A 20,474-nucleotide genomic window follows, 5' to 3' on the forward strand; every position below is an offset into this window, starting at 1 on the left:
GCCTGCCAATGCAGGGGACATGGGTTTGAGCCCTGGTCCGGGAAGAAGATCCCGCATGCCACGGAGCAGCTGGGCCCATGCGCCACAGTTACTGAGCCTGCGCTCTGGAGCCCACGAGCCACACCTACTGAAGCCTGTGCGCCTAGAGCCCGTGCTCCACAGAGGGAGAGCCCACAGCAATGAGAAGCCCACGCGCCGCAGCGAGGCATGGCGTCCACTTGCCGCAACTAGAGAAAGCCCGCGTGCAGCAACGAAGACCCAACGCAGCCAAAAATTAATTAATTAATTTAAAAAATTTTTAAAAATTCCATGTATTGGTTCCAGATCTTGCCTCATCTTCCATATGCAAGACCTCTAAATAGTAGAAGACAACATTCACCTCTCCCTAATTCTCCTTTTGTATAGACTGAACATCATGACTTATTTTTCAGTGTCCTTCCACTGACCCTGTTTCCAGATTCTTCACTATCCTGCTGACTTTCTGCAGGATGCACTCTAGGCTACAGACACAATGTCTCACATAGCGTGTCCTCCCCCTCACAGGAGCCCCTACCCCTCTGTTGACTGGAATAGGGCTCTCATATCTCTTTGCTCACAATTTCCACTGCTAGAGGTTGAAAGATACTTTGAGGAAGCTAATGAAAGAAGCAGTGAGGGTGAAAGCTACCAAATAGGAGGCAAAAGGAAGCAAATGCTGACAAGTAAACATTGCACATGGATAACTGAAGTATTTATCAAACATCTACTAAGTGACAGTCGTGGGGCAAGGCAGGAGAAGGAAGCAGAGGTTGGTGACTGAGAGCTGATAAGTGTATGTATAAGATGACAAAGACTTGCTTTCTACACTCTGAGGAGCTCATCGTTAATCAAGGAAACCACTTCACACTGAAAGCCATCCTGAAGGTGCTAATGAGATTGCCCGCTGCTCTAACATAGACTATTCCCAGACACCAGAATTTGTAGAGTAGCCTCTACTCCATTTTTATTTACTTGGTAATTATATTACTGCTTAAGTCCACCAATGAGCTACAAATTAAGAGATTCTGTCTGCGCTGGTAGTCCCGTTCTCATCTTTAAAGGTTTATTTACCATCACCCGTACCCATTAGGATTGTACAAAAACAAAAAAAACAAAAAAACCCACAAAATTTTAAAAATCAGTAAGTATATTTAGAAACATTAAGAACCACAAGTGCTATGGATCATTTTTCTGGATCATTAAACATCGCTTACCCAGGTGTGTACGTAGGCAGCCTCTATAACAAGATTTCCTTTCAAAAAGACTAACAAAACAAAAACTTGCCAGTAACTTCATTCCTACCAAAGCAAATTGGAAATCTCCTTGGCAAATAAGGGGGAGAAAGAGATGATGGCTGTACCTCTATTCTTTCTGCCATATTAACAAAGTTAACAGACAGCCTTGTCTGAATTGGAAAGAGACTTGATAACGTGTGTGCACACATGGGTGTGTGCATATGTGTAGTTTCAGGGGTTCTGTGGAAGGTCAGTGATTGTGAGGCATCCGATGGCTCTGAGTCCCTCCTCCTCTCAGAGTAGGACCTCAGCCTGGCTTCATATCTGATCTCCACCTGCAGCCACAGGGACTGTGCATACCACACGCTTTCAGCTTCTGTCTTGTTCTGCAGGCTCATGATTCCTTGTTACCCTGGGCTCCTCTGATTTGGCTCCCTCAAGAGGCCATTGTTCATCAGGGGAACGCAGGGCCATCACACAGGTTTAATTAGACATCACATCTTTCTCTCTTTCTGCTGTGACATTTCTTCTTGCAGGGAGCACTTCCCATTGGAGGGCACACAAGCTGGTGCTCCCAGATCCCTTGGGGATGAAGTGAAGATCCCTTCACTTCTATGTGGCAGATCAGCCGGAGGCTTTGGGCTTGCCGCCTTCCTGCTGGTTCTGCCTCTCCTTTTCCACCAGTGAGTACTGAACCTCTCCCTCCTATTCCTTTCTAGCCACACTAGATTATGGCAATTAGTTGAGGCTGTCACTAAACTGGCCGACATGGCTTCATCCAGAGGAAATCAATCGCACCATTTAGCCACACTCATACAGTCAATTGTTGCCTTTTAGTTTGAAAACTGATTACAAAATATAATACAATGGTCACAAATTGCTCACGCTATCCCTAACACTCTCCCAATTCTTAGAGTTACGCGGAAGGTCTATTGACAAGTATAAGCATTATATAGCATTACCCCTGATGAAAGCCTCATAGCCTAATGGCTCAGACGGGAAGCATCAGAGAGCAGTAGACCTACAAAAGTGAACCCCAGCGTATGTCCTTGCAAATAATAAGAAACAAACTCCCTAAAGCACCTCAAGTGATGGTAACTTTATAGAAAGTTTTTTACCTTTCCTTACTCTCATCTATCACCAGCTTACCTGTAGTAATTCCCTGGTCAACACTAAGGTGTGGGGATGGCCCCTTTCTGGGTAAACTTACTCAACTGGCAGGTGATATCACTGTGAAAGCTTGCATCTAAATCCCTCTTTGTGAGCCACGGGAACTACACAAAGCTCTGGGGTGAGGTGGGAATGGCTGTCTTGTCAATCTATTAGCCAGGACCACCTGGTCTGTGTCTGGGAGAAAAGTGCTATTATAGTGAGCTTCGCTTCCTTCAGCTTCCCTATGGCATTTGATCTCTAAAAGAAAAGATCAAGGCATGAGAGCAGATTGCTTCTGGCTAAGAGCAAGAGAGAATGGAAGGAATCAGGGGCCCCCTTTCTTGACCCTCCCCAACTCGTTGTCCACCCCTGCCCTCACTGCCCCGCTAACACCAAAGAAAACAAAACATAACTAGCTGAGATTCTTTCAAGATGTAGGTGACTACTACTTTTGTGACTGGTTATTTGCACAACTCAGCAGACATATTTGTCATTGTTTAAATACCTTCTCACTGGGCTAAAAACAAGTTAATGAGTAACTGAAAATGCCACCTTGGGGATGAAAAAGAGGGAGCACATTATAATGAAATTTGTTGGCCAGAACATTGAGAATTTAATTTATAATTTTAGCTGCAGGCTTTTGGTGAATAAAATTAACTTATAACCCAACGGTACCAAATAATATGAATAATGTTACTCTAAGTGGGTAATGCTTTACAGTTTACAAAGCACTTTTATATCCATTATCATGTGTGTTTCATTCAACAACTTATGAGGTGGGCAGGTCAGGAAATATTTTATCATTATTTTTGCATATGAGTAATATGAGGCTCAGAGGAGTTGAGTGACTTTGTCCAAGGCCAACCCTGGGAAGTAACAGAAGCAGAACTGAGGCTCAGTTTCTTTGACCCTGTAGATGAAATGCCCTTCCTTCCTGTTATGTCTCAAGCTTCAGCGGCCTAAGTGTAGGACCGTATCCTGTTCACCCATCAGATGGCATCTACCTCCCAGTGTGAATGACATAGGGTCCCCTTACACTGAGGTCACATGTTTGAGGGACTGATATCCCAAGGAAGATGGGTGGAGGGAGTCACTACAAGATCTTGCCTGAGAAATTCAGAGATGGGTTACTTAGTGGGAAACAACCTTCAACATAAGTGTCAAATATCTGACGGTGGGTTTGCAAGGAGTGCAAAGGAAGTGGGATAGAATACATTTTGGGAAAACTGCCATACTCTATTCCTGGACTTGCTACCAGCAGGGAAGTATAAATAGATATATTACTGTATCCACATGTATTTTGAGCTCTGAACAGGACTCAATAACTTTCCCATTAAAGAACCCCAGGACATTTCATTCTCCTACAAACCTTCTACTCATTCTTCAGCAGGCAATATGTTTTGTTCTAAAGCGTGAAAATGTTGCAGATGCCACCCATGATAAATGGCTCATCAGAGAGTTCCTCCATTGATTTTACCCTTTTCACCAAACCAACCCATTAGTGAATTTATTAAAACGTGTGACTACCAGCCCACATTTGTGAGGGTTTGATCTGACAATTTAGAAGAACAGTTAAGCCACTGAAGTGTCCTTCCTCTCTTCTATGTGCACAAGCGTGTTAGGAACAGAAATATAAGGTTACATTTGATCCACTAAAAAAGGAAAAAGAATAAAAGTCACTGGCTTAAAAAATATTTTCTAATCTCTGTTTTTGGGGAGTCATTGTTTTTTCGCCTCTAGACTGTAAAGTAACTGTAGGGACGGAATATTGGGTGCAGAGACTCCTGGGGCCCACAGCTGGGAAGACTTCATGGCTTCACTCCAGAACTGCTGTGAAGGGGTGACTGGTGGGGGGGAAGCAGACAGCTGCTGTCCCTCCCAACAGGTGGGGACGACAGAAAAGAATGGCCAGAGGGACCTACCTAGACCTGGATTTCACCTTCACCCTCACTCCCAGACAAGGAACAAGTGACAAGTTTTCTCTGTTCAGTCCTCACACTGACACGGAGAGACCGAAAGTTTCCTGCGAGCAAACATTTCCACAAGAAACATTTGTTTAATATGGCAAGAAACAGCCATTTGGTTTTAGTACTGGTTCAAGTCCTAAGCCCAAGACGTGCTTCATGAACTGTCCTCCTCACCCTGCCACCGACCAGCTGAAGCCCCTCTTATTCCCATGCAGCAACAAGGAATGTTTCTGTCTTCTATAGTGTGTTTCCGCTTTCCTCAGCCAAAGAAATAGGCTTTCGCAGTATCCATTCTTTGGCCCAGCTTGAGACAAGAATATCTTCGTTTTCTGACTCGTTGCCATAAAGATGTTAAGCTCGCCAGCATGCTCTGGCTGTACCTACAGCATAACACAAGCTGGAGCAAGAAGAGGTCCAGGGAGGACAGGAGTGAGGGAGTGGTAACACAGATGTCTCTGAGATAGGTATTTCTTGCTGGGAGTTGTTCTGTGAGTGTATATTTCAAAATGTGCTTCCAACAGTAGGCATGCAGGTGTGCACACCTACAAGAGTGTGCGCACGTGTGCATGTGTGCGCATGGGTGTGTGTGTGTGTTTCTGTGTGGGTGAGACTTGGCAGAGAGGCGGCACATGCTTCAGATGCTTAATCATCATGTCTTGGCCAGGGACACATGGCCAGAGCTTGCAAAGTTTCTCAGGGATCAGCCCCAGCCAAAGCACTGGGAGTAGCCAGCTTCCCAAACGACTTACAATAAGAGCTTTGACAAGGCCAAAAACTAGGAACAATGCTGATGGCAACCTGGCAACAAAACAGTCAGCTTATCACACCAGGTCCATCATGGATGATCTATCTTTGGAAGGGAGTCCGAACATGTGTGTTCAGTGTAAATGTTTTATAACTCATGGGCTAAATTCAGTGTTTGCAGAAAATACATGCCGAACTAGGGTTGCTGAAAAAGCCAAAGAGCTTCCAGAGACTTTGGAATAGTTACAACAGTTTTAGGGTTGTTATAAATATTTGTAGAGCTGCACAGGTTACAAAGCACTTTCACACTGATTATCGCATTTGACTTTCACAAAAACTCACTGAGGTAGGCAAGGATGATTATCCCCATTTTACAGTTGGAGAAACTGAGGCTCAGAGCGGCTATATAACTTGCTCAAGGTCCTACTGTTAGCAAATATGCTAGGACGAGAACCCAAGTGTCCTAATCTATCACAGGGATGACTAGAACCCAAGGGACCTAATCTATCACAGGGATGACGGGCCTTGGGCCTATTTTATACTTCCTAGAATACGTAGCCCACCGTGGGGGCAGGTTAGTGGCTTCTTCGATGCTTCAAGGATTAAGCCTAGGGCTTCCCTGGTGGTGCAGTGGTTGAGAATCTGCCTGCCAATGCAGGGGATACGGGTTCGAGCCCTGGTCTGGGAAGATCCCACATGCCGCGGAGCAACCAGGCCCGTGAGCCACAACTACTGAGCCTGCGCGTCTGGAGCTTGTGCTCCGCAACAAGAGAGGCCGCGACAGTGAGAGGCCCGCACACCGCGATGAAGAGTGGCCCCCACTCCCCGCAACTAGAGAAAGCCCTTGCACAGAAACGAAGACCCAACACAGCCAAAAATAAATAATAAAATAAATAAATAAATTAAAAATTTTAAAAAAATTAAAAAAAAAAGATTAAGCCTAAAGGCCAAAAGAGCTCAATTAGAAGGTGGTAACGACTGTAAACAGATCACCTAAGGATCTTGTTAACATGACCTTATGATTCAGTAGGTCTTGAGGTGGGGCCTGAGATCTGCATTTCTAACAAGCTCCCAGCTGATACAGACGCTGTTGCTCCAAGGACCCCACTTGGAACGGCAAGGGGTAAGGGGATGTTGCTGAATGTTGGCTACCTTGTTTTAGTTGCTTTTTATGGGTCTTAAACAAACAAAAAAACCAAGGCAATTAATTCTAATCTGTATCTGCCGGCTCTTGGAGCACCCATAGGTCGGCAGGAACAGCAACAGACTAGTTGCTTTAATAGTAGATAGCATTTTTTGAGTGTTCACTAGGTGCCGGGCACTGTTCCAATGGCTTTGCATGGATTATTTTATTTAATGGCCACAACCCTATGAAACAGGCTGAGAGAAAGGAAATAACCCACCAAAAAGGGAAGCATATTAGCCTCGTTCTGAGAAGTGAAAGGAATAGGTCAAGCTGTAACTGTGGGTAAGAAGACATCGTATAATGGTCATCTCAGCAGCAATTAAATTCAACAATCAGAAAGAAGGGTCAGACTCTAAGCATAGAAATAAGAATTATAGAAAAAGAGAGCACTTGGGGAACTTTAGGATGAAGAGTTTTAAAAGTGAATATAGCCCAGAAGGCCTGGAAATTACTCAGAACTTCTTATGAGCATCCTGGCATACAAGTGTGCTGAGGGCCCTTGGTAAGAAGCCTGGCTTCTTTGACTGGAAAAGTCAAAGGAGCTAGAGTAGGGAAAATGAGATCTTTTTTCACATGTAAATAGCTCAGGAGAAGAAAACAGGGAACCTGCAAGGTCAGAAGAAGGTGTCCCCAAAAGACTCCAATAAGCACCTTGCCAGGGACTAAAGCCAAATAAATGAACATAATCACAGACTGCTGGCACGAGAATGGCCGGCGAGAGATGTCTGGGCATTATCTTCATTTTACAAATGGAGAAACTGACTTCTAAAGAGAGGAAGGGGCTTGCCCTGGGATACATGGGACTTAGAAGCAAAGCCAAGAATAGAACCTCGGTGACCTGCACTTCATCCAGTGCAACGAAAGATGGGAAGAAGTGAGCCGGGGAAGCCAGCCAGTAGGACCTGGCTGGCTAGAGTGCAAAAGAACGGCTGAGGGACAAAAGGGAGATAGAAGAGAGCCTGAACATACTCTGAGCCTTGTTTTTTATTTTCAAGTTGTCTTTCGGAGGAAGGAATTTGGATGTTCTAAATGAGATGGCGGTAAACGCACACAGTGTTCCAAGTCTAGTTGACTAAGTGGATGTTGATGAATCACCAGGACCAGGTGGCATCTACCCAGATTTTGGGTAAAACTGTGTAACAGCTGACCGAAGTGTATAGCTTGTTATTCCAAATAGCTATTGTGCCACGAGCCTGGCAGATTGCCAATGAGTCTCCTCTCCACGAGAAGCATTTCAAAGGGGACCCAAGGAACTCCAGGCTGGTAGGATCACTGAACATGTTAGGCAAGTGTAACCTATTGGGAGTAAGGCATCATTTTTCCCGTAAATTAAATTAACCACCATTTGTATAGCGTTTTACAGTTTACAAAGCACTTAGGGTAATCACGCCTAACTAATTGACTAGAATTGAGAGGATAAATGTGCATTTGGACAAAGGGAAACCAGTGGATGTAATCTATTCAGATTTTGAAAAGGCCCTTGACAAGGTCCCAGACCAAACACTGTTTTAAAAAGTTAAGTCACCATGGAACTGTGGAATCGTGTTTTGAAATGGATACGGAAGTGGCTTATAGGCAGGAAAGCAAGAGAAGGGATAAGCAGGGACTTTTGGAGAAACATCAACAGTGGTATGTACTAGGGATCAGCGTGGAGACCAGTTACTAGTTTGCTAAATCATCTGGGCAACCTTTAGATGACCAAAAGCTTTTGGGGGTAGCAAAGCAGATTTGTCCAAAGAGTGGCCTCTGAAATCTGAATCCTAACTCTCGACCTTAGCCACTGCATGACCTTAAGCAAATTACTCTACCTCTTCCAGCATCAGTTTTCTCATCTGTAAAGTGGGAATAATAATAGTGATGTTGTGAAAATGACATGAGGCAGTGCCTGGGAAGTCCTGGAACAGTGCTTGCAGCATGGTAAATGTCCAATAAACATAAGCTTCTATTATTTTTACTTATTATGTTTATTCAACATTCTTTTTATAGGATGCCAGGCTCTGAGCGATCATGTTATGCCCTAGGAATGGAACTTGGGAGCCACTGCAGACTATTTCTTGAAAGCACTGGCAGAATTTGTTTTAGTAATTCAGAGGACAGAGATAACTGTAGACTGAGATGGTTGTGAAAGACTTCATTGAAGGAAACTAATAATTATGGGTCACCTAGTATGTTCCAGATACTGGGTTAGACGCCTTACAAACTTTCTCCCTCGATTTGATCCTGAAATAGTCCTATGAAGTTGGGGTAATGATCCCCACTATGATGGATGAGGGAATGCAGACTTAGATAAGAGGCTAAGAACCGACCCAGGTCCTGCTAGCGCATAAGGAATAGAGCCAGAATTCAAATACAAATTTACTCTACCCCAAACCTATTTTTTTTCACTGCATCATACTTGAAATGTACTTTTAGGGATGGGTGTAATTTAAGAAAAAATAAAAGTGGGGTATCTATATAGAAATAAATGTGGGCAATGCTATGAAGACAGATAAGAACAGTATGTCTACTCATGCTCATGGGGCGTGAGTATGGTTGTTCTTGCCAAAGTGCAGGGTTCCTGTGGGGCTACTGGTGGGAAATGAAGCCAAAAGGATACTTGAGGCTAGACCAGAAGGCCCTCAGAACTCTGCTAAGGAGTCTGAGCGCTATCCTCCAGGCAATGGGGACAGGATGAAGGTAGCTGAGCTAGGGAGTGGTAGGAGATGGTTTAGAAAGACTAACCTGGCAGCTGTACAAGATAAATTTGGTGGAATCTTCTGCCTGGGTCTCTGATTCTTTGTTCTCTAATCTGCTAGCCTAAGGCTCTCAATACTCCTGTCTTAGCCTAGAAGACTGGAGACCACTTAAGATGTGATTGAAATAGCACATGCAGGGGGGTGAAAGGGGGACAGAAAGGAAACAGTGAGAGAAGCAGAAAAAAAATTACAGATCATCTACAGTGATTTGGTGCCCAACTGTACATGAAGGGCAAGGGAGAAGAGTCAAAGATGACTTCCGTTTTAAGCCTCAGCGACTGGGAGAATGGTAGTGGCATTAGAAAAATAAGGATATTAAGGGAGGAACCAGTTTGGGATGGTCTGTTGATACGTTTGATTTCCGACACATAGAGCTGGGGGTAATGGTGGGAAAGCCAGGAAGAAATGACTAGTAAGCAGCTGGAGATGTGGGATGGGAGCTCAGGAGAGCAGTTAAGATTGGAGGTAATGATTTTATGAATTATCCCCATAGTGATATAATAGTTAAAGAATGCTCACTGCAGCATTATCCACAACAGCCAAGAGGTAGAAACAACCTAAAGGTCCACTGATGGCTAAATGGTTAAAGAAATCGTGGTGCATACATGTAGTGGAATATTATTCAGCCTTTAAAAAGAAGGAAATCCTGTAGTCATATGCTACAACATGGATGAACCTTGAGGACGTTACGCTAAGTGAAATAAGCCAGTCACAGAAGGGCTACATGATTCCACTTAGATGAAGTAGCCAAACTCATAGATGCAGAAAGCAAACTGATGGTGCCAGGGTTCGAGGGGGGGGAAGGGGAGTTAGTGTTTAATGGGGACAGAATTTCAGTCATACAAAACGAAAAAGTTCTGGAGATCTGCCGTACAATCTGCATATTATTAACAATACTGTACACTTAAAAGTTTGTTAAGAGGGCAGATTTCATGCTAGATTTTTTTTTGCCAGAATGGAAAAAAAAAAAAAAAGAACTTACAGAAATCAAAAAAAATTGAAAGAGCCAAAGTGGATAAGATCTGTGTTTTCTCCGGAAAAGAGAGAAAAGATAGAGGCTTAAGGAGACACCCAGTTTCAGGTAGGATTAGAAAGAACTAGTGAAGGAAAGAGGTTGAAAAAGGAAGAGGAGCTTGCAGGGTCTCAGAGGCCACGGGCAATAGGATTTCAAGGAGAAGGCTGTGCATTGCAGAAGGAAGAGCGTGACGTTGGAAGTCTTAAGACCCAAGTTAGATTTCCAGCTCTGCCATTTAGATGAATCTCATTTCTCCTCTGAGCCCCAGTTTTCTTATCTGTAAAATGGAAACACGAACACCTATCCATATGGAAGTATTTTGTAAATTGGGCTAATCGATACAAATGTGACTTGTGAGGGAATATTTTTTGTTGTGGTTGTTTTGCCTTCTTGACAGTATCAGCTCTCTATTTTTCTTCTATTTGTTTTCACCTAGCCGTGCAGTTATGTGTCATAGCCTATCAGTGTTAGACTACTTGTGAGAAAAAAACCAAATATGACATTCTAAAAAGAGAGGGTCAGCTAATGTCTTTTCCTTTGGAAGTTACCCCATCATTGGTTTTCACGAGACTCTCAAGATTGCATTTCTTTTTTCATCTCTTTTTATAACTGAGAAGAACCAAGGAAATCTCCAGTAGGAAACAGAGCCAACTGATTTAGGTCAGTTCATTTTAGACAATGAGAAACAGGAAGTTACCCTCTACCCAGGTCCAGAGATTTAAAAGAAAAAAAAGGCTACCTGAAAACTTCATTTTCTAGAGTGTAGTCTTTCCTTGAAGAATTGATGGCATTGTGTGTTGCAGAGATTTTAGAGGAGTTATAGAGAGCAGATTCAATTGGTCTTTAATCCCCAAGCATCACCATTTTAGCTCAGATTTGAGCCAGCACTCGTCAGTTACCTGCAAGGAAGCGGAGCTGGTTCTTCACTTTCATCATTCCATCACCAGAGCCTCCGATACACTCATCTTCATCATCGCCGCAGTCTCCACTTTCAAGCCCTTCCTCGTCAAGGTTTTTATCCAAAACTCTACCCTTGGGCACAGACATGGTCCTCAGGAGCTGAAAGAAAACAACCAGGATTGTAGCAGTTCTTCATATTTCTCAGGCAGGGCTAAAACAGTGTGTTATTAACAGGAGGCATTAAAAAATGTTAAAAGAGTTACACAGAAGGTTTTACAAATCATTTTCAAACTTAAATAGATGTACACTGCTTATACTCTCTAGAGTTGCATACTTCTGGACCCTTCCATAGCATTTGACATGATTCTCCACCCTTCCACTCTACTTCCACCATCCAGTAGCCAGAGTGTATACTGTATCAGAACGTTCCCATGTCTTAAGTTCCTGAAAGCCTCCATGGGAGGAGAACTCACTGAGGAACTTAAGACATGATAGGCAAGGCATATTAATAGGCTGAGAGAACACCACGTTCAGAGAAGATGTCTATGGAAGCCCTCTCTAACTATATTTACAGTCACTAAATTAAAGCAACAAATGCATCCCACCAAATGAAGAGAATAGCAGTGACATTTTATACACATTTAAATGAATACTTATAATTAATTGCCTCGTACTATGCCCTGACCACTAGAAAAACTTGAAAAATATCTCCCTCTTCCACAATTTCAATAAGATGCTTTGAAATTCATTTTGCTTCATTGTAGACCATGTGCCTAATAAGAGGCATGTCTGTTTTGTCCTTCAGTTTCTGGGTTTTCAGTCACACAGTCAATGCCTTTCTAATGTTATGGTGACTCCCGCCTCCCAAATGTCTCTCCATTGACTCAGAAGCCCAGCTCACAGCATGAGTGGTCTCTGAGGGCAGTTTTACTTTTCCTCACCATCTCTCTCCAAGGCTGTATTCCAACATCCTCTATTCCTCCTCTAGCTTCTGCCCCATCATCCATGCTTAGTTCTAAATCTCAGTCCCACCTTCCATTTTTAAATAATGGACAACAAAAGATGCTGGATATGTAGAAAGTGAGATCTTTGTGATTGCAGAAGAGGTATCTGGAAGAAAAAAATGCTGCATACATAACACAGGCACATCTTGGTTTCCGTGGCTTCCACTGTCTGTGTTCATTGTCACTGCAAAATATACTCTTATGTTCTCCACCTGTGATTTAGCTGTTACACCACGATCTACTTGCAACAAGCTACGTATCATAGAGAAATGTGACTGCAGGTTTGTTTCTCTTTTTAAGCAAAGAAAGAAAAGTCCACAACAAAAAGTTGGTTCTTTCCTGGCCAACAACCTTTAATGTTGTCTGAGAAGCCAACCCACCTACCATCTCCCACTCCAGCACCATCTCCGCCCTGCTGCTCTAAGGCATGTGCTTCTCTACGCCTCCTCCCAACCCCACACATCTAAATGTATAATACAGACACACAGGCTAGGATAAGCTACACCAGCAGTTCTCTAACTTTTAGAATTTAGGACCCCTTTATACTCTTATTGGGAATCCCAGGGAACTTTTGATTATATATAGTTATATCTATCGACATTACCATCTTAGAAATTATAACTGAGAAATTTAAAAAAATATTTAATAACTAATTTAAACATAACAATAATAAACCCATGATATGTTAACATAAATAGCATTTTTAATGAAAAATAAATATATTTTCCCCTGACATAAAACCATTAGAAGAAGGGTGGCATTGTTTTACATTTTTGCACATATCTTTTTAAAAATTTTATTTATTTATTTATTTATTTATGGCTGTGTTGGGTCTTCGTTTCTGTGCGAGGGCTTTCTCTAGTTGCGGCAAGCGGGGGCCACTCTTCATCACGGTGCGCGGGCCTCTCACTGTCGTGGCCTCTCTTGTTGCGGAGCACAGGCTCCAGACGCGCAGGCTCAGTAGTTGTGGCTCACGGGCCTGGTTGCTCCGCGGCATGTGGGATCTTCCCAGACCAGGGCTCGAACCTGTGTCCTCTGCATTGGCAGGCAGACTCTCAACCACTGCGCCACCAGGGAAGCCCCCACATATCTTTAATATCTAGCTTCATATGATAGCTGGATTGTCATATCTGCTTCTCCCTTCAATCTGTTCTTATATGTTGTTTTGGTTGAAACATTTGCAGAAAATCCAGCCTCTCACAGGTATGTAATGGGAAAAGAGAGAAGTACTTTAGTAGCCTTTTCAGATAATTGTGGATATTTTTCATTGATACTACATAAAAATTCAACAAGGAGGAAAGGTTACTTGCAATGTTGAATACGAAACCATATAAACAAACTTTTCATGTTCTGTTACATTAAAATCCATTGGTATGCTTCGAACTTTGAATGGGCCTTTTACCCATTTTGTCTCATCATGCATGGATCATCCGGAAAATATTGGTTCACTGAGTTCTGCAGGTTTTCCAAATGTTGAAATCTTCCATTATATGATGTCAAAAAATCACATTGATTAACATCACCTCCAATCTCATTTAAAAAGTCTTTTAAATATTGGGAAGCTCTCAAGGTCATGGTGGCAGATACAAGTTTTCCAAAATTTTAATTTTCTCTTGAAAGTTCAAATGGTATCCTTGGCAACAAATACTGTTCAGTTTTTCCTTTAACTGTCGAGCTCTCCTTGTTCCTTTCGAAGAAAATGTCTAGCAAATACTCAAGTCTGTATAACCATAGTTCGTCAGTCATTACAGAGGCTAGTTTAGCTCATAGCTTAAATAATCTCAGAAGTGCGTTTCCTTGAGACACATATCAACACAGTTTGCAGCAGAAGTATCTTAAACATACGTCAAATGTCATAACGCAGAATATTCTTTAGAAGTATACTCAGGCATTAAGGTTTAATACATTAATCAGTTTTACTGCTTCAGCAATGATATTCTTAAGTGAAATGCCTTTTATTTTCCTGCAGGTGTATGCCAGTGAAGAGTACAATGATGACGAGTACAGTTTGGCGCCACTGCCTTGATTCACACTGTGGTGCCAACAGTTGTCCTCACTATTGCTTTTGCAGCATCAGTGCAAATATCAGCACAGTGAAAAAGGCAAGTAACAGTTAGTATTATTGTGCAAGTAATTTTGACCTTGTGGATCCCTGGGTTTCATAGACTACCAGGGTTCATAAACTATTCTTTGAGTACTACTAACCTAGACTATAATGTCATTTCAGTTTGACCAAGACACCCCAACTTCTTCTATTACCATTATTTCGTATGGGAAAATTGCTTTTGACATACACATCTGAAGGTCAATTTTGAAAAATACATCCTTCGTGTATGTCATGGATTACCTGAATTAGAACTGTTCACATAAGGGGAAGCTGAGGTTAGATACAGCCTTGTGAACTTGCTCTTCCTCAAGCACGCCTCCCATCTGTGCCTTTCATTAATCCCTTCAGCAAACATTAATTGAGCACCTAATGTGAGTTGTTTTCATTTCTGTCTATTGAAAGCACTCCATCCTTTCAAGCCAAGTTCAAATGTCACTTCCTTAATAAAGCCTTCCTGGCCACCACAGGTAGTTATTATAGTTCTCCCTTTCCCTCTTCCAGCACTGCTCCCTTTATCTGTATCTCCTAAAGAGCACTTTACGTATGCAACCTGGTATTATTTATTTGTACACGTGGCTTCCCTCCACCACCCGACTGTGAGCTGCCCAGGGGCTGTGCCTTATTTACCCTTGAACCCCATAGCATTTAAGGCAGTGTCTGGCACATAGTAGGCACTCAATAAATGTGCTATTGAACTGAAGCAAAATGAAGTGGCATGGCATCTTTAATTCTTTAAAAGCTACTTCCACAACCTCATGGAAAAGGAGAAAGCCAAAGCACAGATGAATTATAGAAAAACTTGTGAATGAATAACTAAACCCTTTTGGACGACCCTGGCTAAGATCTGTAGCTAATCTTTGAGAGGCTGTTTTCCAACCTCGTGTACAATGCCCCCAGTATTCTCCGGTATTTCAGTTTTTTTTAAAGTGCAATTAAAAAAAACTTTAAAACTTTGCCAGTGAAATTACTTCTTTAGTTCTTAAATTACTCCCATTTTGGAGACAACTTCAGCATTGAAGAAGGATTACAGCATACTTTCAAACCATATTACACAGACATCTGCTGACGAGCCTAACCCTCACACATGAACAAAACAAATCCAAACCTAGAAAGCTATTGTTAATGCAGAAGTCTCAAAGAGTCTGAAGCTCCAGAGTGTTGAAAGAAGGGTAACGTGTCAGAGATGAGGAATTACCAGCGAGGACTGTGGATTTAGCACAGCCTGGAATTTGGCACAGAAATCAAATAAGCTAATTACAACTCACAATATTGACCGTTTTGTTCCCTCTCTCACTCTTTACGGTGTCTTCCAGACTGAACGCTCACTTTATAAAAGAAAAGTTATGAGGGCCTTGCACACAAATCAGTTAACTTTAGGTGCCTGATACTTCTGATGAACTGTTTGCCATTTTCAAAGGACACTATCCTATTAGCTTTTTAAAAGCCAGGGCTCAGAATAATGATTATCAATATAAACTATCTTATTAAAACACCGATGATTTTACTCCATGACCCCCAGAACCATTCCCTAAACCTGACATTTCTGCCATGCATTGTTTGGCCCTCCTTAGCAGGAAGTACACGAGGCCTTCCCACTGCCCAGCTTTTTCCACAGTTTCTACCCTCCTTGCTACTCTGACTCACATAAAACTATCATGGTTGTTTAAATATACAATCAATTTTTATTTTATAATACAATATTTTCATTATGTAAGTATTAATGTAATACAGAAAGAGGAAAGGAAAGAGAAATAAGGGGGAAAAAACCCAATTCCCAAACTTTAAGAACCAATGTTTGTGTTTTCCGGGGTAGGGTTGTTTTTAATGTCTATATTTCTACACGGTTGAACTTGCATTTTAGAATCAGGCTGACTTGGGTTTAGAATTCTGGTTTTTCCCCTTATTAACTTCTTTCTTTCCACTTACTAACCTTGCTGCTTAATCTCCCTACATCTCAATGTCCTCATCTGTAAAATGAGGAAAATAATGCCTGCCTCACAGAATGGTTGTTATGAATAAATGTGATAAATGACATGCTTTAAATGCGTTTAAAACACCTACACAGTGCCCCTCAGGGATCTACCCAAATTTACTTAACCAGTTTCCTAATGTTGAAAATATTACATTGCTTCTAGTTCTTTTTGCTCTTATAAGTAAAGATGGACCATCAGGAGCATTCCATAACTCTTTCCATATTTTTCCTTAGTTTCCCGTCAGTAGGATTACTGGGTCAAACGGTATGTACACTTTTATACACCATGGGAGTGAGTCTTCAATCTCCATAAGAATCACCTAGGATGTTCGTTCAAAACTCAGGCTCCCAGGCCCCACCCACAGAGCTTCTAACTTAGCAGGTCTGGGGTAGAGCAGAGATCTGCACTGTTAACTAGATCTACCCCTGCCCCTGCCCCAACCTTTCTGTGAGTGAACCACAGACCACACTTTAAGAAAGGCTACTCCAGTGTCACTCCACTTCCCAGAAATCCGGTGAAACCATCTTTGCACAAGAGTCACCTCAGCCCCACGTGTGTTTGAATTCTTAATGCATGTTCTTCAGACCATTTTATAAAAAAGTAAATGCAATCTGATGATTTCCTTTTCACTTAGGTATGGACATCATGACCTTTTGTCTTTGTAGTTAATGAAAATACCCTTGTGTAAAGTGAGTGACTTTGTTTGATTCGAAAGGGAAATATTTAAAGCTAGCCTTGGAACAGGTACTCAGGGTTGTGTGATAAAAGGAAACAAAAAGCCTGGAATAATTACTTAAGAAAATTAAAACCACAGCATAAGAGGAAAAAAGGCTTTCTAGAATACAGCAATTTCATGTTCTTAAAACCATAACCAAGATAACAAAAGAGCACTGCAGCATGGGACGATGTGATTTGGCCAAAGCTCTTTTCATGCTTGCTTGACAGGAGAACAAAGATCAAACGACATACTTGTTGTTCTTAGGGGGATCAAATATGCTGAAATTAGACCAGCGAGAGCAGCAACTCTTGATCTGTCTATATGGTATAAGTAATGTGCCTCTTGGAATTATCTTGATTGCAAAGATATGAACCTTATCAGCCACACACTGTGCTAGGGCTTAACATATGTTCTCTCATGTAATCCTCGAGTCTGCACCATCAATTTGTGTAATAGGGAAGATTGTCATCCCCATTTCCCACGTCAAGGGAGGCTCAGAGAGGGGATAAGACTTGACCAAGTCACTAAGTAAGTGATAGTGACCTCATTAAAAATACAGTCTTCTGCTTCCAAGTCCACAGGTCTTCCAAAAAAAAAAAAAAACCAAAAAAACATGCTCTCTTAGGTAAAGACATCAACTAATGGGGCCTTCGTTCACATTTTTTGCCATCCTGACTTCTTCACCTAAGATAATTTCCAGTTCAATCTCACTTTCTCATTTGCTATCCATGAACTATACCTTGATGGGAAAGCCTTTTGTTATTGGGTCGGAGAGCTGGGAGGGGGATATAATGACATTGGACGCCTCCTGCTTGTTCTTCCCAGCCTCGCCATCTACTTAAATAACCAAACCATCTCATCACAAACAGGTTTGTTTTGAAAAGCTTCAGACAGCTGGTTAGAATAGAATGAAAAATTCCATAACTGCTGTTACATGGTTAAGAGTTTTCTTGACTTTAAGCTCTTCAGCATTTTAAAAATAAAGGACAAGTAACAAGAGTAGATACTACAAATATGGGGCTTGGTACATATTTTGAGGATTTAGCTGGTTTTGTCTCTTTTGGCTACTCACATACCTCTCTCTAAGCATTTTCAAAAATATCTGGAATCCAGGTTTCATTTTAAAGCTATTAAGTTGGGCTTACAAAACTGATTTTGAACTATTTGGATGCTCAGCTTTATACAACCTGCAAGGAATGCTTTGGGGGCTCGGCTTTCCATGTCCACAGCAATGTAAATACATGCTTTACTGTTTGTATTTGAGTAGCATAAGCTAATGGGAAACAAATGTGTGACTCCAATGAATCCCAGCTTTTGGGGAATGCCATTATTATTTATACGCTGTGCACATCCACAAGACCGAGGGCACATGACCTCTGCTTTGCATGCACACTTTCTTTGAACGAATGCACCAAACCACAGCCACAACTAATTGGAAACAATTGCGACTCCACACATTTGAGGAGAAGCCAGAACCAAAGTGTATAGGGCTAGAATTAATGGCTATATATGCACTTCACACACTGGAGAGGCAATAAAGTATAACCCTTAAGAGTGTGAGCTTTGGAATCTGACCCGCATGGGTATGAATCTCTACTCAGCCTACTTACTAGCTGTGTTACTTTCGGCAAGTCACTTAACCTCTCTGAGCTTCAGTGTCCTTGCCTGTAAAATAGAGGATAATGCTATTCATTAACTTTGCAGGGTTGTTGAAGAATTAAATTCAATAGCACCTTTCACCTTTCATAGTCCCATGTATCCTTTTTTCATAGAACTTTCCACAGTTTGCAATTATATATTCCCCTGTTGCACCCCGACTAGACTAACAGGAGAAATAATGGTCTGTTTCAATATGCAGCACGGTGTTTGGTACAAAGTAAATGTTCAATAAATATTCATTAAATGGATGAATGAACAGATAAATAGAATAATGCATATAAAGTGCTCAGCACATTGCTTGGCAAGGTAATTAGTTCTCGAACATGTTAACCCTGTTGCTAAGGATAATGATGATGATCTTGAAGATGAAGAAAGGGAGGAAGTGGAGAAGGAGGAGCGGTAGTAGCCACAGAGACAGACACGAAGAGCTTCTTACAGATGCCTTGTGAAGCAAAACAAGTAACACTCCCTGGCCAAACCCTGAGGCACCAGAAAAAAAAGGGTGGGTGGAAATTTTGTAAGAGTCTGGGGAAACCCTTCTGGATGTTCCCAGTAAGATAAGGGTCTGTGCACTAAGGATGCACGCAGAGATGTGTAGTAATAAAGAGCAATGGGACCCGCTAGAGGCTGTGCTTCCATGTGGTGTCACTAAGAAGGCCACCCACACCCAGATACACTCTTGCCTGGGCATTGCTTCCATGTCCACCTCTTATCCACAGCACACACTTTCTCTACCACTTCTAGCTTCCCCGATTCTTACTTTACGTTTGTTAATGTAGCCTGGAAACTTGTGAGAATAAGTCCTCCCAACTCAATAAATACCTGGATAGTAAAACAAACCAGGATGTGAAAGAAGCAAACTCGGGATGAAATTAAAACTATTTTGGTGGGGCTCGCTCCCAGTGGCAGAAATGGTTCTCTGCAGTTAGGAATCTGTCCACTGCCTTAAAATAAAAATCTTTACAATAATATTACCAATAGCTTAGAACTGTATAGAGCTTTACGCTTTTCCAAGAGGAGGCAAAGCACGGTGGTTAAAATCTCACACTCTCTAGAGACAGAAAACTTGTGTTCAAATCTAGACTTTATCGTTTACTAGCTTTGTTATTATAAACAAGTTATTCTTTAACCTCTCTGATCCTTATATTTCTTATCTATAAAACGTGTATAATAATACCTATACCTATCTCCCACATTGCATTATCATGGGGATTAAATGAGGTAAACCATGTAAAGGACTAAGCTTAGTATCTGGCACACAGTAAGCACTTACACAATGATATATTAATATTATATATTAAAAATGATATGTTTATAAGACCTGAATCTCTGAAGAGGATGAATTCTGAATTTTTGGTTCCAGTTAACATTCAATTATAGCCTGGGTAGGGCTCATTCTGTGGAACACCGTAGGCTCTCAATAAATCTTAGTTATTGTGTCATTACTATCAGTATTTCATTATTTTTATAATTGAAAGTAGTTCCATATCTGTTTTCTTGGTTGATCCATCCCGGACCCCTGTGAGGCAGCAGGGCAAGTATTATTAGCTTCATTTTACAAATAAGGAAATTGGAGCTGAGAGAGATGTGAGGCAACGTGCCCATTTTTATCTTGAAAAAGTTCAAGGGTAGTTACTGTAAAGTGGTTAGGAATTGGAATGGGGCCAGGGAGGAGGGCTTCTGTAATCCAGCATTAAATTGGAAAGGGCATGGCCCTGGGACTAGCACAGGGCCGGACACATAGCAGGTGCTTAGGAAATGCTTGGTAACCGAAAGAATAAATGAACCAATGGGCTAACAAAATAAATAAGCAATTTATTGACCGACTTTTGATTCTCTCAATCTCTCTCTCTTCAACCCTGGTCTGATACGCCATTGCTATTGCTCTGGTATAGAAATAGCTGATTCCTGCCAGGGAGCCCTGGATACACTGAGGCTAGACAGATGTACAGATAGACTGAGTGACTGACTGCCAGTGGGTCCCATATTCCCCTCCAGCTGAGGGAGCCCCCTCCTCTGATAAAGCAGGGCCAAGTGAAAGAAGAAGGCAGGAAATTGATC

General features: G+C 41.8%; 1 protein-coding gene across 1 annotated transcript in view; it reads right to left on the bottom strand.

Annotated features, from left to right (window-relative positions):
• Positions 1 to 20,474, bottom strand: part of GPC3 (glypican 3) — a 430,336-nt gene that overhangs the window by 46,520 nt on the left and 363,342 nt on the right. The window contains exon 7 of the mRNA XM_057538135.1: positions 10,952 to 11,111. Within this exon, the coding sequence (XP_057394118.1) occupies positions 10,952 to 11,111 (160 nt within the window). The remainder of the gene's footprint in view (positions 1 to 10,951; positions 11,112 to 20,474) is intronic.

This window comes from Balaenoptera acutorostrata, chromosome X (assembly GCF_949987535.1).
Source record: "Balaenoptera acutorostrata chromosome X, mBalAcu1.1, whole genome shotgun sequence".
NCBI lineage: Eukaryota > Metazoa > Chordata > Mammalia > Artiodactyla > Balaenopteridae > Balaenoptera > Balaenoptera acutorostrata.